This window comes from Tauraco erythrolophus, chromosome 13 (genome assembly GCF_009769465.1).
Source record: "Tauraco erythrolophus isolate bTauEry1 chromosome 13, bTauEry1.pri, whole genome shotgun sequence".
NCBI lineage: Eukaryota > Metazoa > Chordata > Aves > Musophagiformes > Musophagidae > Tauraco > Tauraco erythrolophus.
In genome coordinates, this window is record NC_141477.1 from 16,006,095 (window position 1) to 16,033,129 (window position 27,035).

General features: G+C 47.4%; 1 protein-coding gene across 2 annotated transcripts in view; it reads left to right on the forward strand.

The window, feature by feature from the left end:
• PASD1 (PAS domain containing repressor 1) overlaps positions 1-27,035 on the forward strand; it is a 119,290-nt gene extending 92,255 nt beyond the window's left edge. The window contains exons 4-22 of one of the 2 annotated variants that reach the window (XM_086619456.1): positions 1,005-1,159; positions 1,935-2,026; positions 3,902-3,991; positions 5,100-5,220; positions 6,420-6,533; positions 7,184-7,302; positions 8,493-8,575; positions 12,253-12,359; positions 15,150-15,297; positions 17,383-17,464; positions 19,378-19,501; positions 20,164-20,264; positions 20,567-20,653; positions 21,522-21,680; positions 22,224-22,427; positions 23,828-24,024; positions 24,830-24,922; positions 25,386-25,593; positions 26,865-27,035. In XM_086619456.1, the coding sequence (XP_086475582.1) occupies positions 1,005-1,159; positions 1,935-2,026; positions 3,902-3,991; positions 5,100-5,220; positions 6,420-6,533; positions 7,184-7,302; positions 8,493-8,575; positions 12,253-12,359; positions 15,150-15,297; positions 17,383-17,464; positions 19,378-19,501; positions 20,164-20,264; positions 20,567-20,653; positions 21,522-21,680; positions 22,224-22,427; positions 23,828-24,024; positions 24,830-24,922; positions 25,386-25,593; positions 26,865-27,035 (2,455 nt within the window). Of the gene's footprint in view, positions 1-1,004; positions 1,160-1,934; positions 2,027-3,901; positions 3,992-5,099; positions 5,221-6,419; positions 6,534-7,183; positions 7,303-8,492; positions 8,576-12,252; positions 12,360-15,149; positions 15,298-17,382; positions 17,465-19,377; positions 19,502-20,163; positions 20,265-20,566; positions 20,654-21,521; positions 21,681-22,223; positions 22,431-23,827; positions 24,025-24,829; positions 24,923-25,385; positions 25,594-26,864 lie in introns of both variants that reach the window. The other variant, XM_086619457.1, reaches the window with a different exon arrangement.

Consider the following 27,035-nt stretch of genomic DNA (forward strand, 5'->3'; position numbering starts at 1 on the left):
TGCTTTAGCACCGGTACGAGTTAGTCTCCCTTCAGAGGAGTGTTTGGCTCGGTTCTGATTAGTCATCGTACACAAGTGCCAAACCAGAAATGGCTGCAAACGTAAATGCTGGGTCTGAGAACCTCCAAATGCCAACCTGAATATGAATGGAAATGCTTTCTGCATACCACGCTTGGTCTAGATCTCAGGAAGCATGTGTCATCATAAATACACTTGTAAAGAAAATTAATTACTACTGGAAGAGGTTGTATGAAAATAGGGTTATCTCAGATACGAGCATTGGAAAGAACATTTTGGAAGAAACTAGATGGATTTGCTTTCTCCTTTATTGGTTTTAATGGAGGGGAAAACCCTAATAAAACATTCTTAAATTGTATTAACGAAAGCTGGAAACTGGTCTGTGGTTTCCGCAGCCAGACTCTTAGCATTCCCAGTTTCATATATCACAGCAGCAGATTTTCAAAGCCAGATAGAAGAGCATGTGCTTGACTTCCTTCTGCAGTTCAGTTGTCTCTGCACAGCATTGTCTCTCTGTAAGCTACTTTTGCAAGTACAAGTCAGGGAATAAGGAATCCTTCACATTTGGACCTTTATATGTGTGTGTACTAACTGCAAAACAAAAGTTAATAAAAATGAGGTGGGAAAAATGCGAGCGTGTAGATGCCAGGACTTCTCTTACTGGATAAATTTCACCCATAACACCTTCACCTCGTTATCATTGCTGCTGAAATGTACACAAGGATATGGTCTTGCTCAAGTGAATGTAAGTCATATTTGTTACCTCCAGGTGTTCCTTGCTGATGGTGAGCTCAGTCCTGCTGCAAGGCCCTAGGCACCAGCAAGGCACTTACGCCCGAGCCTGATTTTAAACAAATGAGTGGTCCCAGCAGAGTTTAGATCCTTGTATTTATAGTGTTTTGCTGAGGCAGAGCCATTTCCCTCTCCCTAGGGTGACCCGTAAGTCCTACATTTTATTTAGCAGCAGTTATGTTTCTGTCACTCAGGGCATCACGCAACAAATCTGAAAAGAAGAGGAGAGACCAGTTCAATGTCCTCATTAAAGAGCTTTGCACGATGCTGCAGGGCCATGGCCACCCTCTCAAGATGGACAAGTCCACGATACTGCAGAGGACCATCGACTTCTTACAGAAACAGAAAGGTACTGGAGGGCACTGGGCTGCTCCCATGGAAGGCGCTGGCTCTGCATCTGCCCAGCAGCCAGTTCCTGCTCCGAAAATGAAAACTGGTTTTCCCAAGCATCTAAGACCTCCAGAGAGGATATGAACCTAAGCGAGGAGCAGAATAAGGGACAGCAGTTGGCTTCCACAAACGGGCTGGGTTTAATACGGTGCTGACCAGTTCAGCCCTGCTGAAAAGTTGCAGCACTGTTTGATTTTTAATGTGGTGACATTGCTCCATTTCCCTCGCTGGCCTCCACATCCCCGGGGATGCTTTGTGCGCTCTCAAAGAGGGCACAAGGGAGGAAGAGCTGAGCAGCAGCATGTGCTACAAAAGGCAGGGAAAGGGTTTTCTGTGCCCTGTTCCCAGGTCTCCTGGAGTGGGAGACGATTGGGTGCAGCCTGTGCTGCTGCCTGGGCCCTCCCGTGAGCCTTCTTGCAATGGCTCCAGAGTTGTGGACACCCTCTGCTCATGGTGACACTCAGCTACTCTGAAATTAGCCTGTTGACCTTAATTTTTGAAGGGTTTCTTCAGACCACTCAAAACGTCTCCTCTTCCTTTTCTTGATCTCTAATGTGTTTGTGTCGTGATGGTGCAGCAAATGACTGTTGCGTTCAAGAAGACTTTGTGTGGAGAATGATCTAAGGATGATTCCTCTGAAAGCCTCTTAAAAGAAATCTAATGTTACGTGAAAATGAAAAAAAAAAGTCCAACTAGCATGAGTCATGTTGCTTTTTTGATGTTTTCTCTTTAAGAAATCACAGCACAGACAGAAGCCTGTGAGATTAGACAAGACTGGAAGCCTTCATTTCTTAGCAACGAGGAGTTTACCCAGTTGATGTTAGAGGTAAGAAGAAATTAAAGCCGCATAGATTAGTGAGAAGTAATCAGTTCAGTGGAGTAGTTCAGGGATAAATAGTTCTTTTTCACCTGTAGGTCCTAATGTTACTGCTAATGACTTCTACTCTGATGACACATGTAATACAAAGGTGACAGGGACTGGTGTTGTGCTAAATGCTTTGCAGGCACAGAATTAAAAATACGATCGCTTCCTCTTAAAGATAAACAGCTTTTCGCTTAGGAATGAAGACCAGTTTGGCCCAGATTTGGCCTGGGGAGAGAGAAAAAGAGAATCACCCTTCTCAGAAGTGCTGCTAGAGCAGTTTTAGCAAAAACTTGAAAGGACCTGGAAAAAAGCAGAGCAGCTCTCTTCCTCCCACATCCCATTAGCCTGGCAGCATTTCCTTTGCTGCCTTTGCTGCCTCTGGCTGCATGGCTTTGTACTTGGGATGCGAACACTGTATCTTTTGCTTGGATCGCCTTTAAGTGCCATCAGGAGAGCAGCTCTGGTGCTCTCACCTCTAAAAGCTGTAGCTGATCTGGAAGCACCCCATGAGCCAATATTTTTTCTTTCTTAAGGACACAACTTTGAGTTCTTGCTGCACGCTCCTCTGGCGAGGACATCTCCTACCCTGTGTGGGCAGCTGGTGCTCTTTGCCCCACCAAAATAAGGGTGTATGCTGGGCCGAGCCGGGAGGTGCCGCGGTGTCTTACTTGTTCCTTTTCATCAGGACGTCATGACTCACCTCCCTGGAAAAGTCTGTTCATTCTTTCTGGGAATTTCTCTCACCAAACAAGCTAGTTTGTTCCAGCTGAATCAAAACAAATTCCCCCCCCTTAGAAGCGGCGGGGAAGAGAGAGCCCTTTAATAACTGTTGGCTTGCTAGACTATGTTAGACTGTTGACCAGTTTACTTAAAATCAGTGTTTTTTTCCATAAAGGGCTTATTTTCAGCAAAGGCAGAGTATGACAGTGAGGTGGGGAACCACTGGCTGTGGGGGAAGATGCTGAATGTGACATCGTTGACTCCCTGTAGCGAAGCTGCAGAGCAGCCTCACGGTGTCTTTAGAAGAGTTGGCTTTGTGCACAGTGCTGGCCAGAGGTTAAACCTCCCAGACCTTGGTGAGTGTTAGAGACAAACAGGGACAGGCACTGGGTCAGTGGTACAAGAAGATGTTGTGAAGAATAGGGAGAGCACCCAAGGAGGGAGCACGTACAGTGACTTACAAGGGACAGAGAACTTTGGCTCCAGGACAGAAACCATTGTGAATAAGAAAGGGGAAACAAAACAAACTTTAAAATTGTTGTGTCACTAGCCTAACAAATGAGTGCTTTAACCAAAATAAATAAGGCTTTAGATCTTGTTCGTATTGTCCATAAACTGCTAAAAATATAGCATTGTGTATTTTTTTTTCTGTTTCTTCTTATCCATCCATCCATCTATCTATCTATCTATCCCTCCATCTATCTATCCACAATGCTGGGTTTGCCGTGATGGTATCTGACATCTCCTTACACACTGAATTAGTTAACTATTGTGTAATTCAGAACACATAATGAAGTGACTGAAGTCACCAGGATTGTGTGGGTGTAGAAATTTTAACCACCACCGTCTTGCTTCGTGTTAAGTAAATGCACACTGGGTGAAAAATACAAGTCAATTTAATATTAATGAGCAAATAAGAATATAAGAAGAGTGTTGAATTAGACAGCATGTGTAATTTTTATTTTTCCACATTGAACTATCATTTCCATAATTGATTTATGTTAGTTTTAGGCTGTTAGAAGCATCACCAAAGAATAAATTAGCCTATTATGTTTTAAGTTGTTCCTTTGCATAATTCTTTTTTTTTTTTTCTTTTTGCCTGCCTTTTATCATTAGGCACTAGATGGCTTTCTCATTGCTCTTACAACTGATGGGATTATTATTTATGTATCTGATAGTGTCTCATCTCTGCTTGGACACTTACCGGTAAGTTCTGACAACGCAATATGTTGAAGAATCATTCCTATGTCTTAATGCAGCCCCAGCACGGCAGGGCTGGCACTTGGTTTTGTCCAACCAAAGAGGCAACGGCTGTGGGTGGAGGATAAACCAACAAACTCTTATGGAGTTTCTCAAGCTCCTGTGAAGAACAGATTCTCTGCCAGAGTCTGTGAGTTAGCTAAAAAAAACCTATGCAAAATCACTATACTTGTAGCTCACTGCTTGGCAGCATGTCTGAAGGGGGGTCTGGGTGGTCTTCATCCCACCAGGTATACGGAAAATCTCATGCTTGTGAAATCTGTGCATGCCAAAGCTCTTCTCAGATAATTTAAAGATGATTTCAGAACTGAATGTATGCTCTTCTAATGTCATTGTTTTTTTCGACTTTGAGCCCATGGTCTTTAGTAACAAATATGTGGCCTCAAAGTTTTCTGGGAGAATTTCTAGACATCAGTTAGCTGTTGGGTACAGACGTTTCTGCCTTCCCCTCAAAAACATTTTTTATTTTTATCTGGTGCCAAGCATGAGGCACCAATGCCACTATGTGAGGACAGATTTGAGCACAGAGTTAACCTGGCTGAATGTCCTGGTGTGCAAAGAAGCAAATAGGTGCTGACATTTTGGTAGAACCCCTTTAGTCGGGATATAAGGGTTTGTCAGCACTGAAGCACTTGCAGGTCAAGCTGATTTTGCCAGATGTTCAGCCTGGAAGACAAATGGAGGATGTGAGGAGAAGCTCTCCCACTTCTGTCTCGTGCTTCCAAAGGGAAATGTTTAAAATTTTCGTTTTGATAAGATGTTTCTCATTGTGTTGTATTCCTATGGTCTCAGGCATTCTTCTCCAACTTGCATCTGGCTGAACTGAAGGGCAACCTATGGGACCCGTTCAATCTGTTGCAAAAAGATAGCAACCCCGGGGTGAAATAACCTAAGGGTTATATTCTGCCCTAGACTCATCTGCAGATTGACTGGGCTTCCTCATCTTAAGCATCCGCGCCAGGCCGGCAGCATCCGTGCTCTGCTGCGGGATGAAAAGGCGTGTGGTTGTGTCAGGCTGCACTGCTGAACATGACAAAGCATTCTTTTGTATCAGTCAGATTTGGTGGACCAAAATATATTAAACTTTCTGCCTGAGCGGGAGCAGAGCGAGGTGTACAAGCTCCTTTCTCCGCACGTGCTCATGACGGATCCTGTTGCAGCTGATTTTCTAAACGGTAAGCTCTGCTCTTGTCTGTCGGTCAGGGAAATTTGCCAAAGGCAAACGGCTCCCAGGGGAGCCTGCACAGGGCTCTCCAGCTATTTAATTCTCCTGCCTGCCACTTCTGTTTTGCCGCAGTTAATATTTCTAGGGTTTAATGCAGCACGTCTCATGTTCCTACATGCTCCCAGTACTTGGTCTTTGATTTGGACCGTCTTTGCTTTACTGTTGGCTTTGCATCACAGGACAGTGAAGTTGCCCCAATTAGATATTTTTCCCAGGGCAGGATGTTGGACTGAGCCTGGGAAAGGAGTGAGGGGCTTGGGAGAAGGAACAGGGCAGGAGAAATCCCCAAGGGTTTTGGCAGAGTCTTTGTTCCTTAGGAAGTTTGCATGGCGCAGGACATGTGAGAAACCTTACCTGTCATTTAAGCAACAGCCTTCCTATCTGAACAGAACATCTGGATCTCTTACTCTGACTGCTATCCCAGCCCCAAAATGTCCCTTCCCCCCAGAAAATGTCCCCAGCATCAGAGCAGACAGCAGCATCTTCCCAACAGCCACGTTTCACCAAGCCTGTGTTGGGAGCCCCCTTTTCCCAGTGGATTGGCCATGGCCAGCCAGTATTAACCTCCCCTCTCTGCTGCCCCGAAAGCCTCAGTGGGAACTGGGCAGCCCTCGTGATGGTGTTCTGCCCTGGGCTTGGTTTCCCTTTGGCTGAAGACCTCATGGTCTGATCCATGGAGTTCAGACCTGGGGCAGAAAACTGAGTAAGAGCTTGGCACGGTGCCCTCCACCGTTAATGGAAAGGCTTAGGGTGACTTCAGTGCCCTTTGGATCTGGGTGCTACTGAGCAGTGCCGGAGCAGAGTACAGCAATATTACTTAACAGCTTTGCAGGAAATCGTGCATGCACAAAGTCAGGGGAAAATGCGACTGACCGATACTGCCAGGGCTTCACGCCCAGCATAGTGGGGTGGCTGTAAAGCCATGGGAGAAAGGGTGAGAATACATTTCCTTAAGCAGAACCAGCTGATCATTGCTCCTAGTAGTTATATATTTACTTATGGATATCAAGAGCATCCCAGCGGGGTGTGCTCAGATGCCACAGCAGCAGGGTTGGTACGGACACCTAGATAGATTTGATATATGGAGTGTGCTAAAGTGCAGGCTTCTAGTAACCTTGCCTATGTCTCCCTCCCTTTCTCTCATTTCAGTGGAAAAGCAAATAGAGTTTTGCTGCCATTTAGCAAGAGGCAGCTTAGATCCAAATGAACCCCTGATGTATGAATATGTGAAATTTGTAGTGGATTTTAAGTATTTTACTCATGGTAAGTTACTACTCCAGCCTACCTTCACCTCTCTACCTCTCTCCTTTAAGTTGTGTGTGGATCCATAGCCTCCTAAAGGCCTTGTTTCAGCTGAAAATGCCCCGTAATCGTCAGAGATGGAATGAGCTGTGGGTATGTTGGCAGTTATTTTTCATGTAAAAGTGGTGGGGAGGCTGTTGGTCAGAAGAGTGCACTCTTCTCCGTGCCGTGCTTGAAGAAGTGACACCGGACTGATCTTACCTCCGTTTGACCCACCGCCAATTGTAAAGCAGCCTCCTTATTCGAACAATCAGTAGAATACCCTATTCTGTTTCACTTGTGACGATCAAATGGCACTTTTAAAGATGAAATAGTTTGAGAAACCTGTGAAATCTTGACTCTTGAGCTGGAAAAAGGCTGACAAAGAGACTGTAGCTGCTCAGAGCTGTCTTATGCAGCTTCCCTGCAAGCCAGGGGTAGGTGGTTACAACTGCCTAACTCGGAGCCTAAAGGGTCATGCTTTAAATAACATTGGCATGTATCAGTGTGGTATCACCTTGTGGGTAGGAGGAGTTTGTTGCTTGGGTTCCATCACTCATTGTACCTGTCTTAACATGAAAAGAAAGCTCTCCTTCCTCTTCTCCTTAAATAAATTGTCTGGTTGTGTCTAGTGCCTACACCCTCCTGTAATGGCTTTGAGTCAGCTATTGCACGAGCTTTCAGGTCAGCCACGGAGGAGCAGATCTGCCTGGTAGCAACTGTCCGTCTCGTCACACCGCAGTTCTTAAAGGTGAGAGCTCTGCGACTGCGCCTTCCCTTTCCCACGGGGTCAGCCCGGGGCTGGTACCACCATGTGTGCTGGGCTGTCATGAGGGGAGCCATGCTGCAGCAGCCCCTCCAAGAGCACCTTCAGCAGCACGAGTGGTTTGTGCAGAGGGTTGGTAGGTGAGAGGGGGCACCGCTGTGTTTGTGAGTGGGAGACGACACGCCTATGTCTTCTGGAATGACGAGGTATGAAGTGGGAGCTGCTTTGGAGGAGAGGCAGTCGTGTGATGGGGTGTCTCAGAGCAGGTGGCCCTGGAAGCACCGGTCCGAGGTGACCGGCTAAACCGCTTGAAAAGTGGCAGCCTTTAGAGAAACACATCCCACCACTCCTTTGTGTAAGAAGGCCACCTGCATCTTGAAACACTGGGAACACCGTGTTTCGTGGGCTGTTTCTGCTGGTCTGTATGTGTCCTGTGGTGCAATGCAGTGATGGCAAGAAAGCTGGAGAGGGACTTTTCACAAGGGCGTGTGGTGACAGGACAAGGGGCAATGACTTTAAACTGAAAGAGGGGAGATTTCGATTAGATATAAGGAAGAAGTTTTTTACATTCAGGGTGGTGAGGCACTGGAACAGGGTGGTGAGGCACTGGAACAGGTTGCCCACAGCAATTGTGGATACCTCATCCCTCAAAGTGTTCAAGGCCAGGTTGGATGAGGTTTTGAGCAACCTGGTGTAGTGGAAGGTGTCCGTACCCATGGCAGGGGGGGTTGGAAATAGATGATCTTTAAGGTCCCTTGCAACCCAAACCATTCCATGATGCTATGATGGGAATAACGACTGTAGGTGCATCTTGCTCCAGAGAGCATTAGCTTGGTTTTAGGCTGGACTTGGTGCTGTTATCCGTCTTCAGATACCAATATTTACAAAAAGCAGGGGAATTCTGCCTACAGACTGCAAGAATAGGCCCTTGGACTATTTATCCTAGCTCTGGAATTCAGCCTAGGCCAAGTTATTCAGCCACTTTTCATCAGTTTATGCATCTATAAAACAAGGCGTATACATCCCTTAAGGGACAATAAGTCAAGTGCTTTAAAAGCCCTGTATTTTGCTAGGGTTCGTTATACTGAGAAGGTGCATCCTTGATCTTTTTAGAGGGCTGCTTTTGACATTTCGTAGAATTAGATATCTAATCTAATCCTCCAACTGTTTTGCAGGAGCTTTGCAATGTGGAAGAGCCATGTGAAGAATTTACGTCGAGGCATAGTTTGGAATGGAAGTTCTTATTCTTGGACCACAGGTGAGAGATTTGGTTTTAGTCGCTGAAGAATAAACAAACAGTAGTTTAAAAATAGAAAGCTTTGTGTAGCTATTGCCTGAGATCCCAAGTAGAATAGCTCTAATTAAGTGCAACTGAATAAGTAATAATACTCTGAACTTACTTATTAGGCATCCTTAAATGCTTTGCTTTCTTTCATGTTTTAGGCAGGTATGAAACCATATAAAATGTTAGGAAAATATCTAGAAAAATGTCTAACTTCCCCAAGATATTAAGTCAGTCTTTGAAACTGAGCAGTGTGAGTCTTGTTCCCTGTATTGGTTTAGCTCCTCTGTTTTCCACCTATGGCTTCCAGGAACCATTCTAAATCCTTCGCTGTGTCAATAGACTTTTGATTTTCACCTTGAGAAGTGACGGAATTTGTAAAACTAAAAGAAAAAACAGTGGATTAGATGATTTAATTGCAGATTTGTTTTTGACAATGCCGTATGGTGGGCTAAGATTCAGCTTGGTGAATGAAACAGACTGGAACCACTTTATTCAGCTGATTAATAGAGGATTCATTTTCTTCAAAAGAAGCTGGAGGTTTTGTTCACTCTTTTACTTCTCTATATTTGACATGTATGCATAAGCACATTGCAAAATCCTGCCCTTTCCATTGTCCCTCCCTTTGCAAGCTGTGCAAAGGTAGTTGTTACTAGAAATAGAAGACTAGTAAATAAGGCTGTAGGGGAAAAAAAAATATTTGGGAGGAAAAAACCTAAATATCATCTGCACACTTACAGCAAGAAAGAGAGAGAACAAATATAAATGAATAATAGCTTGCATTAATATAGTAAATGAGACATGTACCTCACGCATCATACCTTGAAGCGTGGAGGAACTGACCCTGCAACAGCCCTGCGGTTAGTGCTGGGTGGTTTGGGGCAGTTGGCCCATTATTCCTGTTGTCGAGATCTTGCTGGGGTGATTTGGGTTAGACTTTAATTGGCCTGTCCAACAATGCACGTTTTCATAACCAGGTGATTAATGTTAAGATTCATAAAAGAGCCCTAAGCCCCACATTTCACAGTCTGACAAAGTGAGCTGGTTTTCCAAAGGGCTGTGTCCTGGCAGCTCCTCTGAATAAGGCGAGTGGGAGCTGCTTTGAAACCTATCAAAGAGCCTTTTGATGAATATGGGTTATGACTCGGAGAGGAATCTCTCTGCGCCGGCAATTTGCAACCACTCCGGTCCCACTGATATCCCCAGCGAGGAAACTTGTTACTGAGGGTAAATCAAACTGATGCAGATGCTGAGGCTGAGTTCGTGACAGCCCTGGATGCGAGCGGTGAGCCCAAACCCAACAATAAGTGGGAGATTGTGTGGGTTGTCTCATTTAATCACCAATTCAGACCTCTTTCCAGTACAGCCCGCAGGACACCGGGAAATGTTGTTGGGTATTTCACTGTTTCTTGCTTATTCGCGTCAGCTCACGCCGCCCGACGCTGAGGTGTGCTGTCAGTAGGGGCAGAGGATACCCAGCACGAGTTAGAATTGGGACCTTTGCTATCATGATGACCACATGAATTGGAGTAAAGATAGGTAAGGAGGAAAGTGCTCCACAGATCTGGATAAACATCAGAAAACTAGGGAAAAAGTCTATATTCTGGCTCTACACGTAAATATGTTTAGAGGAAGAAAACCTATCAACTTTAATAATGATCCATTTGTCTTCTGCACTGTGTTCCTCTCTTTATTTTCCCTTCATTTACTAAGAGACTACGCTCGAAAGGCTCTCTGAAGACCGTGCGTGTCCATTTGCACAGGGAGTCACAGGCCCCAAGGCTGGATCTGAAGCCAACAAGACACTTTTAAATTGTTCCACAAGCAAGGCAGCTCCTTGTCAAATGACAGATGAGGGGCATTTTGTGGTCACTTTCTCATTTAAAGAGTTCTGGCGAAAGTCAGGAAAGCATACTACCTTCCTGATCAGCTCAAATGTTTATCTGATGTGCATCTGAAAGACATTATTGTCTTGAATATAAGCATGTCATTAAAGATAGGAGAGACACTGGCGCATTCTGCCAAAGAGACAGCGAGGAAGGACACTTTAATAAATACACGTATTATCATCATTAACTGAAATCTGGGTCACATAAGGAAAAGGAACACAGTGCTCTATGAAAAGTTATTTGAATAAATAAAGCTGTATTGTGGCAGAGACCGCTGTGTTTCAAGAGATTTGCCATCAGCCAGTGTGGAGGACTGGTTCTTCCAGCCAACCCCTTGTGCTGAGACTCGGGAGCTCCTGCTGAGACCTTCGTCCTCCTGGGGCTGCCGTTGAGCAGATCCCAGCTGTGCTTCCTCCTCCCCGTTTCCCATTTGGTGTCAGGGACAGAGAGAGGTTCTAGACCTGTCTGGACTCTCTTTAGTTGAATAATCTGTGCCCACCATATCTCTCGAGAGTACAAAGATGGAGCAGATCTTCCCACATCCAGAAAACTCAGAATTGATTCATTCAAACCCAAATGTACTTAAATAATTTTTTGCACGTATTCTTGGCCACCTTATGGCATTCACCTTCTTTAAGAGGGTCACTCGACACACCAAGAGAAGGGCAGCAGGAGAGGCATGTTTGATAGGCAGTGACACCTTCAGACCACTTCAGTTTTGGATCATTGACCATTTCGTTAACACGCTGCCACCTGATTCCCAAGGAACACGCAGAACTTGGCAGGTGAGCCTCACACTATCAGCACATCCAGCAGCCAAAACAAATAGGTGGAGCCAAATTAGCACAAGTCCTGCCTCACCGAGTACGTGTGGTGCTTGAATTGGTGCAAGCAGGAGGGTACTCAGCATTAGGGGACAGACAGTGACATGCTGGTATAGGGAGCAGAGGCAAAACCAGTGGTTTTCTCCTCACATTTCAGTGTTGTTTCATAATCATAAGCCAGCAGGCTCCGGTGAAGGCTGTGCATAAGCTCAGCGTTGTTAGGACACCTGCTTAAAAAAAAAATCATCTCATATTTTACCCAGAAAACTGAAAATCTAGTATTGACAGCAGAATAGGTAAGTCATTGTGATGTGCCTGTCTATGTACTTCCTCAATTCCTCCTCTACCTGCCATAGAAATAACAGTCCTTAAAGTCAGCCCCATGCCTATTCTTATCTTTACTATCAGCATAAAAACATTTTTGCTGGTTATCATTTCCCAAGCTTTTCCATGGGAACAATTACTTTTTCTTTTACCCAAGCTGGTCCTGACACACATTGCAGCTTCCCACTTACTCTTTCTTCTCCAGTTACTACCCAGATGACATTTACATCCAACCTACTGGATAATTTTACTCCAGCTCCGAGTCATTATGCGCACGAACAGCCGTAGCGTTTCTCAAGCTGTGTGTCTCACAAGCGTGCTTGATGAATTGAGTCACTTGCGTACGTACATGCCTTGCTCTACACCCACATAATGAATAGGCTGTGAAACAGTAAACACACACCTTTTCATTTTCTTGATTTTTACCTCTCCCTTGCTGATTGTTTTTTTTTTCTTGTATACGAAAATACATCGTCGTCTCTATGAAAATCCGCTCCCGATTTTGCTGCCAAGTGAACGTACGAGATGGTTTTGGTCGCTGATATCTCATCGTATCTACCAGGATGTCAAAGCGTTGGGTTTTGTGCTCACTCCCTGCCCTTTGCTTCCGTTCTAGGGCTCCACCTATTATAGGATATTTACCCTTTGAGGTTCTGGGAACGTCAGGGTATGATTACTACCACGCAGATGACCTGGAGCTTCTCGCTAGGTGCCATGAACACTGTAAGTTCCTCTCCTCTGCAGCATGCCTGTCTTTGATCTCACTTGTCACTCGTGCAAAACCTTTTACTGTCATCGTAAAAAAGCATCTTTATCTGGGGCGTGAGGGAACTCTCTCTTCCCATGACACACTGTCATAGCTGACGCTCACCTGGGAGATTGAATCTCTGCAGAATTCACTCAGATCAGGAACTCTTTGTGCAGGTTTCCCAAATTGGCAGATACCATGTTTGAGCACAGGTTGCCTGAGAGTGAAATGGGATGAATAGGTGGGAAGTCAGAGCTTTATACCCTCTGCCCCCAGTTTGTGAGGGCAGCCCCAAACACTGGGAGTTTTGTTGATTGTCACAGTTCATGGGGTCCCACAGTTCCCCTGGGCTCCCGAGTCAGCCAGGAGGCTCAGCTCACCAAAATGCCTTCTGAAAGTAGCATTTGGATCACCTGCCCGTGCTATTAGATGTTGTGAACCTCATTGACTGTTAGTAAAATGCTTCTGGAGATTCGGATTATTTTTAAATGCGAAAGTACTAAATACAGATTCCCTGTGGGTGAAAATGGCCCATTTTTGGTCAGCCTGAAAGTAAAGCAGAAAAGCAGAAAAGTCCAGTTCAGGCTGATGTGTGAACACCAGAGAATGTCCATGAAGTCCGTCTTCATGCAAGGTGAAATGCTGTGACAAGCCAAAGCCCAGGAGGAGCCGGGTCAGAAGGAGCACTTATCCTGAGTGCAGCCATGCAGCCCGCTCCTGAAGCACCATATCCTGCTAAAGGCTGGAGCTGGTCTGAGGAAGGGGAAAAGGTGGCAGCAGACATGGTCTACTATTGATGAGTGTGCTTTTCCTCCCAGATGAGCATATGAGACATTTTATCCCTGAGATACTGTATTTTTCCATTTTATCACACGCACTTGAGACTGAGATGTTGAGCCGGAATTCGGTCTGTCCTCTGGCTGGTTTACATTGCCAAGCACCGTCATGAGAAGTAACTATGCGTTTTGTAAGATGTGTTACCTAAGTAATCAGATATTTTGCCAAGAAATATTACTTACAGGTTTCATGTTGGGCAAACTCTCTTGTCTGTTTGTCTCTCTGCTCTCTCCATTTGAAAGGAGAGTGTTTTGTCAAAAGGAAATAAGGAGACTCCAGAGAGTGGAGAAAGTGGGATGCTGTAATCCCTCTGAGATGCAGAGCAGCACGATGCAGGGATGCCAAGAAGCTCCCCAGCCTCTCAGCACACTGGAGCTAGACAAGCTGCTTCGTCTCTGAGTTACAAACCACCCCCATCTCTACCATGTACCCTCTACCACTTACATGGATGAGATGCTAAAAGACCTATAAGAGAATGGAGACAATGACTTCCATCAATGTCAAGTTTCCCCACTCCACTTCCCTGTCGGCTTTTCTGCCCCACCAGGGCAAAGTGCTGGTACAAAACGGACGGCGGGGAGGCGGCTTGCCTGGCTGAGCTCACGAAGGAGGCTGTGGAAGGGGCTAGGTGCAAGTTGGGTCAAGTGCAGCAAACGTGGAGATGGGAATATTAAAGGAATATTTTAATTGCTCTCAAGTACAGTACTTTTAATGGTGTTTGCTTAAAAGACCACTCAGCCAGAAGTGAGCTACTTAACCAAAGATGTCCTGTTGGTAACAGGTGTGTGCAGTTTGATGTAGGTGGTAACAGTATTGAGAGTGGGATCGGATTGTTCAGCGGTGATTTATATTCTACATCTCTGCCAGCCACGGATCCCCTCGTACGTATTAAAAGAGTATTTGCATAAAGCACCTGAAGGCAAAGATCTTTTAATCTTACAGTGCAAGGGGACTGAGTAAGGTGCTGTCAGCATGACTTACAGAAGCTCTTTCAGGAAATCTCTGTCAGGACCAGGAGCTGAGTGATCCCTGGCATGGCATGCTAGCCAGAAGACCTTTGCTAAGTGCTTCAGCTAAAGCCTGTCACTGTTAGTGGGATCACTATAAAATTTAGTCCTGATATTTGACAAAGTAGAGGAGTGCAGGTGAGCAAAAATATTGGATCAGTGTGGCTTGATAAGCTCCTGTTCATCAGGCTGATCACTCTGGGCAGGCATCTTGCCTTCTGTGAAGGCAAATGGGTTTGCTTAAACCGCGTTTGTATTTTACTTTGCATTAATTGCAAGTATTTTAAATGAGCATGTTTCATTTTGTACTCCCAGCGGTCCGGGAACAATTAATGTGCTTATTTAATGTAGTTCTCCTCATTATGTTCCAGCTGTATTACACCACTTGAGATTTTGCTGGACATACCCTGGAAATACGTACCAAGTCTGGTGTATTTAGATCATCTCTTGGAAGAAAACTCTCAGTTAAACTGCTAAAACTCCACTATCTTATGGTTTTATGCCATTATTAGGATCCTGACTTCAAGCCCCCAGTCTTTGAAATGCATTCTCATGTACTTGTGAAAGGCCAGTGCTTTGTTTCATTAATGTCATTCATGCTTATTTCAGAGGAGCCCAGGAAAAAGTTGTGAGAATGCAGCTAGTTATGTATGCCAATTATTAGTTAGAAGAACAATCTCAAAATAGCAAAGAGCACTCCTGAAAATCAGTAGCAGAAAAGAACCCAAATAAAAGCTCAGGATGGGGTTCTGTGTCATCTGTCGTGTTCACAAAGCCACAAGAGCCATTTTAGTGCAGTCGCAGAGTGCAAGAGGCGTGTGGGACGAAATGGTTTTTCTAGTGGGACGAAATGTTTTTTTAATGGCCTTTGCACCTTGAAATTTCTGTTTGCTATATGTTGCTTTCTGTTTTGTTGAACAGTGATGCAGTTTGGAAAAGGAAAGTCCTGTTACTATCGGTTCCTGACCAAAGGCCAGCAGTGGATATGGCTGCAGACACACTACTACATCACCTACCACCAGTGGAATTCCAAACCCGAGTTCATCGTTTGCACACACCTGGTAGTTAGGTAGGAGCGAGCACTAAACACTTTGTAATGTGTGTCGCATGTGGTCATCCATTATTTTTTCTTCTTCTGTTTTGTGTTAGCCAAATATTTGCTGTGCGTATTGACACGCTAAGATGGTGTCAATTCCCTAAAACTATTATGACAGGGAACGTGGGGAAAGGCATAATGTGTTTTCTTTTTTTTTTTTTATTTTTGTGTTTTTTGGCAACTGGGCCAAAAGCCTGGAAGCCACTGTTGGCCAAGTCTATCAGTGTGTTACATTCCCCTTTTATCCCTAGCGATGACGACATAGCCATAGGAAGAATTAAAGCTCTTAAGAATCAGATGGCTTTATGGGCATGAATGGGATCATACATCTCCTACAAACCCTTTTGATCAGAGCTTTAAATATTTATGATTTGAAGTTAGCTGCTGCCCCGCCAGCCTTATTCCTTACCTGAAATTCAGCCCAGGATCCCCATCTAGTGGGAAGCTGCTTGTGCTCAGTTGCAAACCGGTGCTGGAAGGCGATGCGGGTGTGGGATGCTCTGTGATAGGCACCTTCTGGAGGGGAATCTGCTTGATTACTCAGCTCCAAAAAGATTGTGTTAAGATTGAGAATGTTTTTACTGAAGGGCTTGCAAAATAGTGACATACTGGTTTGCTCTGTTAACTCGAGTAAACGTATCGCTCGCTGCGTCAGGAATCAATTTGTGAATTTTTGCTGGTCCCCCTTTTTCTTGTCAAACATCTAGAAGAACAAACACTAATAAACTGGGATATTCTGAAACACAGACTGAGCACACCTTACACCACTAAACGGGTGTAAGCGAGCAGAGCTGTGTGTGCTGATATAAAGTAGAAGTCAAGTGTCATCGTAAGCAAATGTTAGACAGAGGGATTGATTCTGAGCTGTGTTGCTTCTGCTGTCCTTCAGGGAATTCAGCTTCATTCAAGCTCTGAATTTATTGTGCATGAACTTGTTTCTTGTTTCTTCTTCCAGTGCCTCTTAAACCTAGTGATACAGTCCTGCATAGATTTTGAAATTCAGTTCTGTCTCATATAGTTAAGATTTAGAATACGTTATTGAAACTCACGAGTGAAATATGATTTCAGGAAAATTCATTGCCTACAGTGATATAAGTGAGTTCAGTTCAGCAGCTTCTTTTGCCTCCCATGAAGGTTATGGCCCATTAATATTTCAGCCCCCTAAATTCTGGGGGGCACCTTTCAGTGCCCACGATCCACAAACACTCAGAGGGTCTTTCAAACATCCTCTCCAATTTATCCCAATGGTGAATCACGTGCCATTATTTACTGTAAATATTTTATTATTGAAGAGAAAAAATAGTAAGGAAAACAAATGCATGCTTTTAGAGGCACGTTCCTGGGGATTCCTGCACCTCGCATTGCACCTGAGCAGCTGTTGGTTCATATACAGAGCTTCCACCGCAGTGAGGGATGTTCACTGCGATGTAGCAGGGTGCAACACGGCGCTGTGACCCCCCAGGAAGAATGGACCTGGTCTCTTCCTCCCCGGGGCACTGGCTTAGGTCTCGCCAAGCTACCATGCAACATGCAAAAAATTGATTCTTGATCCTCAGCAGGTTATAAAATGAATGTACATTTGCTATGGCAGTAGGATCATTTTTCTGCCTGCTTATGGAAAATGGGAATCTCCTTTATTAGAAAAATTGTACTGAGGACAAAGACACCCATTTTGACTTCAATGACCAAGTGCACTTTGGTTTTAGATTAGTTTTGCTTGAAGGGATTGGGGGCCAAAATTTGCAAAGGAGCATCTACATTTGTACTTGGAATGATTAGTGCAATTAATCATATGGGCTCTGCAGTCCTGAGCGCTGTGGGACTGGGATGCTGCCCTGTTGTTTCTAATCCGTGGATATTCAACACGTGCAATTATTCACTGAGTGCAAGGCTGTGTGATGATGTATATGAGAGAGTGTGTGTGTGTGTGCATGTGTGTGTGTGCAAAGCTTGTGACTCAACATGAAAACGCTGTAGTGACCTGTAAGGTAGAGTAGTTACCATACAGTAAACAATATCTAGACTGAAAAATTGTATTTAAATTTATTTTATTTTTAGTTATGCGGAAGTTCGAGCTGAAAGAAGGCGAGATCTTGGCCTTGAGGAGTCATCAATTGAACTGGCATCCTCTTCTCTAAAGGTACCATGTCCCTTCGCAGTTGACTGAGCAGGTGTTTAAACCAACCTGAGTAATCACTTACCAATCAGGAAAATATCTGTTCTTTCATCTCCTTCTCCTTTGCTCCCATCTCCTTCCAAGCCTTCAGCTGGGTTCTGACTCAAGCAGACTCTGAGAAGTCTTCCACTGAGTGGCTCTGAACTGCCCGTCTTGGTTCAGGCATATAACCGCAAATTCAGCAGTCGTGTTGCTGCTCTTCTGCTATTCATCATCTTTTTGAGACTGTTACTCAAACGACAGGTCAAACCGCCTCCATTCAGAAGCAGAAAAGTAGAGCAGGAGCAGGAGCTGGAGGCCAGGTTGCTGTACTGTCACTGTCAGTAAGGCACAGAGGGTCCAAACGCAGGGTGGTACCGCGGGGTACCTGTTCTGTTATCTCCAGCTTGTCACTGGTACTCGAACGAAGATTGGAAGTGAAGGGAAAACATTCTTATCCCAGATTTCAGCTCTGTTTACGCATTTGGGCAGGATGGCATCAAGTGTAGTATTGTGACCAGTGCAATAATTTCCATGGCTTGAATCAGTTTGGCATCCCAACACACCTGCCTGATCAACAAGGTCATTTTAATGACTTTTAAATTCTTCCTCTCAGTAGTTTACAAATAAGACCAGTAATCAAAGTAATTTCAGGTGGATTGTTGCATAATTATCATTCCATTAGCCTCATTGCTCTTCAGACATTATTTTACAGAAGCTCTTTATGGGATGCATAGGGGGAGCTGCCCCAGGAACATTTCACACTTGAGCAAGGACCCACCTTGCAAACAGCTGCTTCTCTGTCATTGCAACATGCTTCTGTGTCTTTTTCCCCTTCCCATGAGAGAGCTGAGATATTTTTCTGTAGCCCTTAAGCTGCATCTGTTGATGTAAGGAGGAGAGGCAGAGCAATCACTCCCATTGCTTGATCTTCTGGAGGGGAGCAGGAAGCTGGCGAGCTCCATGGGAGGCGTGGGGAGGGTGGTGGCATGGCCAACATGGTCACCCATGTCCTGCAGGACAAACAGTCCCCTGCCACCCAGCAGGTATGGGCTGTTTGCCATAAACTGTCTGCCAGGTGGCATCTGTCTCTCCGAAGCCATTAATATTCCCTAGCTTAGGCCGTTTCTGCTGGGATGTGCTGCCAGTTCCTGCCTAGAACACCCGACTGGGACCGACCGCTCCCCAGGGAGCAGCGAGCGGGGCTGCAGCCCTCAGTAGCCCCTGGTACCTGTCCCCTGCAGGAGCCGTTTGCTGTAGGTTCTCCTGGGGCTGCAGCTCATGTCCCCATGCCGCTGCTCCGTGTCCTTTCCCAGCCATCTCTCTCCATCTCTGCAACAAATAAAACCATTCCCCAGCCAGACCCTCCCGCCGCCTCCATTTGTCACCCTGCCACTGCTCCCCAGTGTGCCACGGCCCACCAGCTGTGACATCCCTGAAGAAATCGGGCAGAAGGAAGTTAATTATGAGTATATTTCATTAGCACCCAGCTCCGCGGGCAGGAGAGCGGGAGGGGGAGACACGCTAGCAACCCCCACAGCGTTCACTCCCCTCTGCCACCACTTGCTGCCATTGGATGGGTGTCTCAGGACAGAGGTGTGTGGCATCACCCCAAAGCCAAGGGTGCCTGGGATGTGATCATAGAATCATAGAATGGTTCGGGTTGGAAGGGACCTCAAAGATCATCTAGTTCCAACCCCCCTGCCCTGGGGGTCCTGTCTGCACGGGGATATCTAAGGTGAACACAGAGGGGCTGACCCAACGCGGCACCAGTTTGACCCTCTACACACTCTATCTTGTTATTTTTCTCTGCAAACAAGCGGTCAGGGAGGTGGAAGTCCCCTCCAGCACCGTCCCCTCCTGCTGACGGTCTCACCACTTGTGCTTCGCTCCCGCAGAGCCACGGCAGCTACCTGGACGCGGGGCAGTGCGGCAGCAGCCAGGACGCCAGCCGGGAAGGAGTGTCGCTGTCATCCCACAGCTCCCGGCGCTCCTCGCACACCGCCCTCTCCGATTCCGCGTGTAGGTGCCACAGCAGCTGGGGGCAGCTGCATGCGGGGTTGAGGGTAGAGCAGCCTCCAGAACAGCGGGGCTCGGCTGGGAGTGACAAGGTTGGGGTGGGAGGGGGTTGCTCGGCACTGGGACCGACATACTGCGCCGTAACGAGTTACAGTGCGGCAGCAGAGGGCAGTGGCTGTTTGCCGTGGCTCGGGGGACAGGATGTGACTTGCTAAACTGGAGCAATTTGATCGAGCCCCAAACCTCCTGGACAAATCTTTTATTATGGAGTAGTTTGGGCTGGGATGATAAACCCCTGCAGAAGGAGCTCAGAGCTGCCTGCTTCATGCCATGAGTGTCCCCCCTGCCATGGGGACACTAGGGAGGTGACCGCAGTGCCTGTGCGGGGTCGTGGGTAGGAGCCATCTCAGGGGGCTTTTCTTGGCCAGGAGGAGAGCAGGGAACTCAGCTGGAGACATCCATGGAGGGAAGGCTGAAATGGGGTGTTAGCATCAAAAGGGAACCTTGTGAGACAGGCGGAGAGCCGGAGGGACCACAGAGGGGCATTTTGGGGACCCAGTGTGGCAGCGTGCAGGTCAGTGCTGGTCTGCGTTCGTGGGGTTCAGGCTTAGTCGGGGTACCCAGGCGCAGGTCTGCCATATCACAGCAAACCCTCTCTTTTCCAGCCACGTCGTCCATGCGACACACTGACACCAGCACGCCCACGCGGCCGGCGGTGCCGGCGGAGAAGGCGGCCCTACGGCTGGCGTCGGCTGGGAGCGCGCAGGTCGGTGGGTCCCGCGAGCAAAAGCCTTTCTGATGCCGTAAAGAAATGAGCTTGACAAACCTCCGAGAGGCTGGATCCCTGTCTCTGAGTGTGCTGGGCCTGAGCACGGGACTTCCCGGGGCTGTGGGGTGCTGCTGGCTGGGGATCCACTGGAGGGGGCTCCTCTGCTGCCTCTTTTGGGGCTCTCCACACGGAGTTGGCCGATCCCCCGCACTCCTTCATCGCTGCTGCGAGCTGGTGTCACACCAGCTCTGCACTGCAGCTGCTATGGCCCCACAGTAAGGCAAAGTTTTCATTCCTAGGCCATAGCAGCTCCTCAAGCCCCTGGCGAACACCTCCCTCAGCACCCCGCGGCTCAGCTGGCCGGCCGCTCTCCGCGCGCTGCCATGGTACATGGGTGATGTTTGTTAAGCGCACTGGTATGGCCGGTCCGCGGGGCAGACTCGGTGGCTCCGGGTCACTGCTCTTACCTCCTTGCTGGCTGGTCCCAGTGACTGGGGGAAGGTTTCAGTGCCCTTTCTGTTGCTGTTACTGAGATTTACCTGCAACAAAATTGTTGCAACTGCTTGTTTCAGCGAGGTGGGACACCCGAGGAGATAGCTTAGAAGAAGGTTTACACTTGTCAAAACCATTGGGGTCTGCTGAAGGCAGGGTGATACGGTGCTGAAGAGTTTTGTTGCCCTGGTACAGGAAGGGGATGTCATGGAAGGTTTGAGTTAGGCCAGAAAAAGAAAAAAAAAAAAAAAAAAAAAGTGAGAGTCATAAAGCGTAACTATGAGGCCCATCCTCACAGAGCTTTGATGTCAGTGTAGTAACATTCAGATTATACAAGGATTGAAGACGAGTAATGCAGGTGTGAAGGATGGGTCCCAGGGTGGGATGACAACGCAACTTGGGCTGGGCGTTTGGCAAATCCAACCAGCAGCACAGCTGACAGCCCAGCCGGGAGGTGCGGCAGGGGTCAGCGTGCGGCATCTGCCACGAGTGGTCCGAAATCAGCCGGGTGTCACACGACAGGGACAGGGGAGTCCCGTGCACAGGAACATGCGAAGCACTGAGCACGAGCCGGTTGCGCTGCCGCTCTGGAAGTACAGCGGTACTTTGGTGAAATAGGCAATTGCCATTTTTTGCCGGCATCCTCTTTGCCAGCATCCCATTTTCTATGGCAAAAGCTGAGAAGCAGTTGTTTTTCAGAAGCCAGCATCACTGTGAATGTGACTAGTCCTACACCATGATCCTGTTCTCTGTTCCCTGCAGCCAGTGTACCATTTCCCGACCCAGCTGGGGATGATGCATCAGCTGAAAGAGCAGCTGGAGGAGAGGACGCGCATACTACAAGCTGACATCAAGACGCAGCAAGAAGAGCTCCACGTCATCAAGGAGCAGCTCCAGCTGGTGCAGGACTCCAACCTCCAGGTACCCGCTGCCCCTGGGCTTTCCAAACTCACAATCCATTTACTTTTCCTTTCAGCACACAGATCGGTAACAAAATTGTCAATAGCAAAAGCATTTTGGAATGAGCTCTGGATAAGTTGGTAGTTTGGTCTCAGATGTGGGAGTAGTGTCTTCTGAGAGACGAGTGATGTATCTGCTTAGGTACTGAATCAGTAATTTTCATGATTTATAAAAAAAACAATCCCAAGCTGATCCAAAGTGCCCCCTGCACAAAAATCTCAGCGGTTCAGTGGCTGGTTAGTGCTGCTGGATCCTCTGTGCCATTCCTGCAAAATGCAACAGGCGTTACAGAGCTGGAATGGTCGTGGCTCTGAGTAAATATTTGAGCACGAGATAACATTTGATTTTCTATTATTCGTGGTTCACTTTGCCCCTGGATTTAGAGATGTTGCTGCTGCGGTGTTATAGATTTTGATAGAGACAGCCTAGGAGCTGGAGACCACTTCTCCCAGCAGAACCACCACCTATGAGCTGCAGCAACTCCTGTGTTTCTTTTATTTAAAGATGCTGATGCAGCAGCCCATCCCTGTCGTCTTTAACAACGTGCAGCACCTGAGCCCCAGGAGGCCCCCGCCGCCGCCGGGGACGCCCAGGCCCACCACAGCCAAGAAGTCACAGCAGCCAGCCCTTACGGGGACGAAGCACTACTGCAGCTCCCACCTGCCGTCACCACGCCAATTCCTCAGGGACCCCTGCATGGCCGCCCAGGTCGCTGGCTGCTTCCTTGTCTTCATCATCCCCTTTCCTGGCTTTTTTAAATGCTTGACTGCCGTGTCCCTCCTCCCCATGTTCCTCCACATCTCCTCTCTGCTGGTTTTACTCTTTAGCTGATATTAGGAAATAAAAATAAAAGCCAGGTAGCCTAAAAGCACTAAACCCTGGGGCCTGCTGGAGCTGTCCTGGTGACCAGAGAAGATCTGAGTGGGAGGTTTGGGCTCTCATTCACTTCTGTTTGTGATTGCAACATGATGCTTCTCAGTAGCTGGTGAGAGTTGTGGCTTCATAACATGGGGAAGCAGGCATAATTTTAAAAGATTAGTTCTTTTCTGCCTGAGAAGTCTTGGACAGCAGCTTTGAAAAACAAGTTTGTCATCACTAGACTTAAATCCACCATATAGATGGTCGTATCACACTGAGGTGTCCAAAAGCAAAAAAGACCAAAACCACCGCTTTAAAGGAAGGACAAGACTCTTTCCATGAGGACTTTAGATTTGCACTCCTCCTCCCCTCTTAAGCTGGTCTCTTCTCCCTCAAGCCTTGTGTGCCCAAACCCTTGTACTATGATTTCTCAAGAGACTGTCTGCTCCTGCTGCTGGGGATCCCAGCACCTGCTGTGCAGGGGCAATAAATGCAAACAGGTTGGTTCTCCTGAATAGATATACTGTTCCTAGTCCTGTGTTCAGGGACAATATAATAAAAATCATGGAATCGTTTAGGTTGGAAGAGACCTTGAAAATCATTGATTCCAACCGTTAACATGACACTGCCAAGTCCACCACTAAACCATGTCCCTAAGCACCGCATCTACCCATCTTTTTAATATCTCCAGGGATGGTGACTCCACCACTTCCCTGGGCAGTCCTTTCCAATGCTTGACAACCCTTTGGAGAAGAAATTTTTCCTAACATCCAATCTAAACCTCCCTGACACAACTTGAGGCCATTTCCTCTTGTCTTATTGCATATTGCTTGGGAAAAGAGACCAACATCCACCTCCCTACAACCATATTTCAGGTAGTTGTAGAGTGAGATAAGGTCTGCCCTCAGCCTTCTTTTCTCCAGGCTAACCAGCCTCAGATCCCTCAGCTTCTCCTCATAACACTTGTGCTCTAGACCCTTCACCAGCTTTGTAGCCCTTCTTTGGACACGCTCTGGCACCTCAATGTCTTTCTTGTAGTGAGGGACCCAAACCTGAACACGCTATTTGAGGTGGAGCCTTACCAGTGCTGAGTACAGGAGGACAGTAATTTCCCTGGTCCTGCTGGCCAGGACTACTGCCCTACTTACTGTTCCTTCTCCTTTGCCCATCTGCATACTGGAAGGAGTTATTTCAGCCTTCTATTAGGGAGCTTTAAAAACTTAACGTGGGTATCTATGTCTTCATTTCAGGTACAGCAGCAGCACCTCATGAGAGGAAGCCAAGCCCAGCAAACGTGTCTGCCGGGGCAGACGAGCGTTTCAGTGCCCCTCTACAACAACCCCATGGTGTTTTCACAAGCGCGTCCCGTTACAGTGGCCGCACAGATGCCGACTGATGGCAGCGAAAGGCAACCGCCATCTGACTACAGCCAGGACAGGAGCCTCAGGTACCAACACAGCCCTTCTGGGACCATCCTGATGGTGGTGATGGTAGAAAACAGCAATAGGTGGGCGGTGGGGAGGGCAGGCACATCTGGGCTCAGGGGGTGATGGTCTCTGGGTTCCATAGCAGAGGCGTAGGAATGTTCCCTCCTGCAGAGATGTCGGTTCATGGTGAGGCTGGTGGACGTGCAAGCAGGGTTCTGTGCACACCACACTGTACTCACAGGGGCCTAAACTCATTTTCTCTCCATACTTCCATAAATTGTCCATGTAGCTCAGTAACCTTTGGACATCTGCTGCTATCGAAGAGAGTGGACAGGAGAAACTAGCAGGGATAGCCTTTTCCAAAGCTGTGTCTGCTTGCTCTGAAACTCCAAAGTGTCTTTTCTCCAGCCAGGACAAGGGCCACAGCAAAGCCATTTTTCCTTTATCCAAGGCTGGAAACATTGTATAAAACATATACAACTGCCTCAAACTATTTAACCGCTTTTCAGGGACATACCTGCAGACACTGCCTCTGGGATTCAGCTGTTTCGAAATACTGTGTAAGGAAACAAGATAAACCCTGGAGGTCTCACCATCTATAAAACATATTTCTTACACGAAAGGTTTAGCAAGTTTCTGCTCACCTCTGCAAGTGCATCAGGCAAGGTGATAACAAGCATCCTACTTCACTAGCTTTTTTCCCAGGGTTTGCATGCTTTCAGGGAGGATTTTCAAGGATTTGTTTCTAGAGGCAGACAATCAGGAGTCTGGAATCCTCTGGACCTCTCCCTTCCCTGACCGTCCGCTGTTTCTCTTCCGCCGCAGGATGCTGTTGGATCAGTCTGTCCAAGCCATGATCCCCGCCGCCAACGGCAGCGGCCAGTCCCCGCAGAGCAGTGCCAGCAGGCAGCAAGGAAAGTGAGTCTGTGCCAGCCCGTGTTGTCACGCGGCGTTTCCGCGGGGCCCTTGGTGGCACTGCAAATTACTTTCGAACACTTGTACGTGATCGCGCAAGCACAAACTGTCTTAAAAGAAACAAAAGCTCAGCTGCTTAGGAGAAAAAGTACTAAGGAGATTTTTTAATTACAAAGAACTTTATGGTAATGAAAATGCTTTGAAAAAAATATTTTTTAATTGTTTTCTGGCTTTTGCAAAGCCTAAAATGCTTAATCAAGTGGAAGAGATGTACAGCCTTAAAAACCTTGATTTTTCCGTGGTTCCAGTCCATGCTTGATGGGGAGGGGGACATCTGGGGCCTGCTTTCAGTGGGCTCTGCATGGTTTGACAAACCCTGCTCCAGTCTGGTTCCTGCAGCCCCTGGGCTGCTCTGGTGATGGGTCTGGGTTTGGGTTCTCATGCCTTATTTTCCTCCTTGTGGCAGATTCGTTGCAGAGCAGCAGATCTTGCCTCCCCCAGTACAGATGCAACAGGTTACCTGTAGCACCGTCCGGCCTCCAGCCCCATCGCCCATTTTCTCCCCATCTCTGATGATCCCACACACCAGCTTCACATCCCACCAGGCAAACGCACCAGTTCATCTCCACCAGTGGCCGCAGCAACAGGTTCAGCAGCACCGTCTCTACCTGCAGGTATTGCAGCTGGAACAGGTTTCTGAGGATGCACGAGGATGGCTTTGGGGTTGGGTTGGGTTTTTTTGAAGACACGGGGCTTACTTGGCTCTTCAGACCTGGTCAGTGCACTCACACATCCTCCATTCCCATTGTATCTGCACATACCCAAGTGCTCAGCCTCTCCAGGCTGGCTCTGCACCCCTTCAAGACCATGTTTTCCAATGAACTCAGTTACCACTTAGTGTCCAGAAGAAATATCCAGTTTTTTAAACACAGCCTGTCATCCAGAGGAGCTTTGGTGGGAATCTTGCTGTTGACGTGAAACACGATAAGGGATAAGCTCTTTTGAAAACATGCCTCCTGCTGTTGTGGCTCAGCGTAGCAAGGAGTTTTTATCAGCTGCCGTCACTGCTTGCTTTTAATAAGTGGGTGTTTCACAACACAAATCTCTGGAGAAGAAGGGTGATATTGTTTTTTCGAAGCGCAGCTTCATCAGCACATGGCAAACCGATGACACTGCCAGGAAGAGGGGTTGTTGAAACTAATAATTAGTAAACACTCTCCAGGACTTGCCTGGTTGGCAAAGGTGAGCTATGATCCTCCAGGCAAAGACGGTAGAAAACAAAGCAGGAAGAGTAGGTACAGCTGAAAGTAGCCACGCAGCAGCGCTGGATTTAGAATAAGAGAAGAATGTTGTTGTCAGCAAATGTGGACATGAGCCATCCCTGCTTTGGGTGTGTGTGCTGCACTGAGGTCCTGAGGACTAGCAATATGGACAGCAGAATGATGATGTTGGGGGAGATAAATAGCTCCAGGGCAACAGCAAAGCAAGCTTTGGTGCTACAATGCCTTTAATGGTGGGTGAACCAGCAAGTTCAGGTGTTTGGGGTACCAGCCATGGGGTGGTACATGGACAAGGTCACACTACCCTCTCTTTGTTGGTTGCCCAAAGATCCTTCCCATGGAAGATGGAAGTTACATGTCCTGCAGATTTTACCTCGCATCCAAATGGCTTTTGAAGGTCTCCATTTCTACTGGCTCCTCATGAGGCTGGTAGGAGGGACAGGTCCTGCTTCCTCTCTGTACTCTTGGGGCATTTTTAGTCATGCTGATAGCACCAGCATCCCAAGCTGCTTGTCCACAACTTGTACCCTCGATGGGCAGAGGTTACCTTTAGGACTTGGTCCTCGGTCTCCTGGGTATGAGCCTCAGCACCAGCCCTGCAGCAAGAGAAGGCACGAATGGGTGACAGGGCAGGTCTGACTTGTCGGATTTGTGTCTCCTGACAGATGCAAGGTCCTGAGCCGGTGCCCGGGGGGCCCACGCAGCGCATTTTCCAGCCCCCCCCCACCCCGCAGCAGAACCCCCTGAGCTACTTCCTCCACCCGCAGCAGCAGAGCCGCCACGGCCAGGGCCAGCCCTGCAACCTGCCCGACCTGCCCGAGATGCAGCTGCCCTGA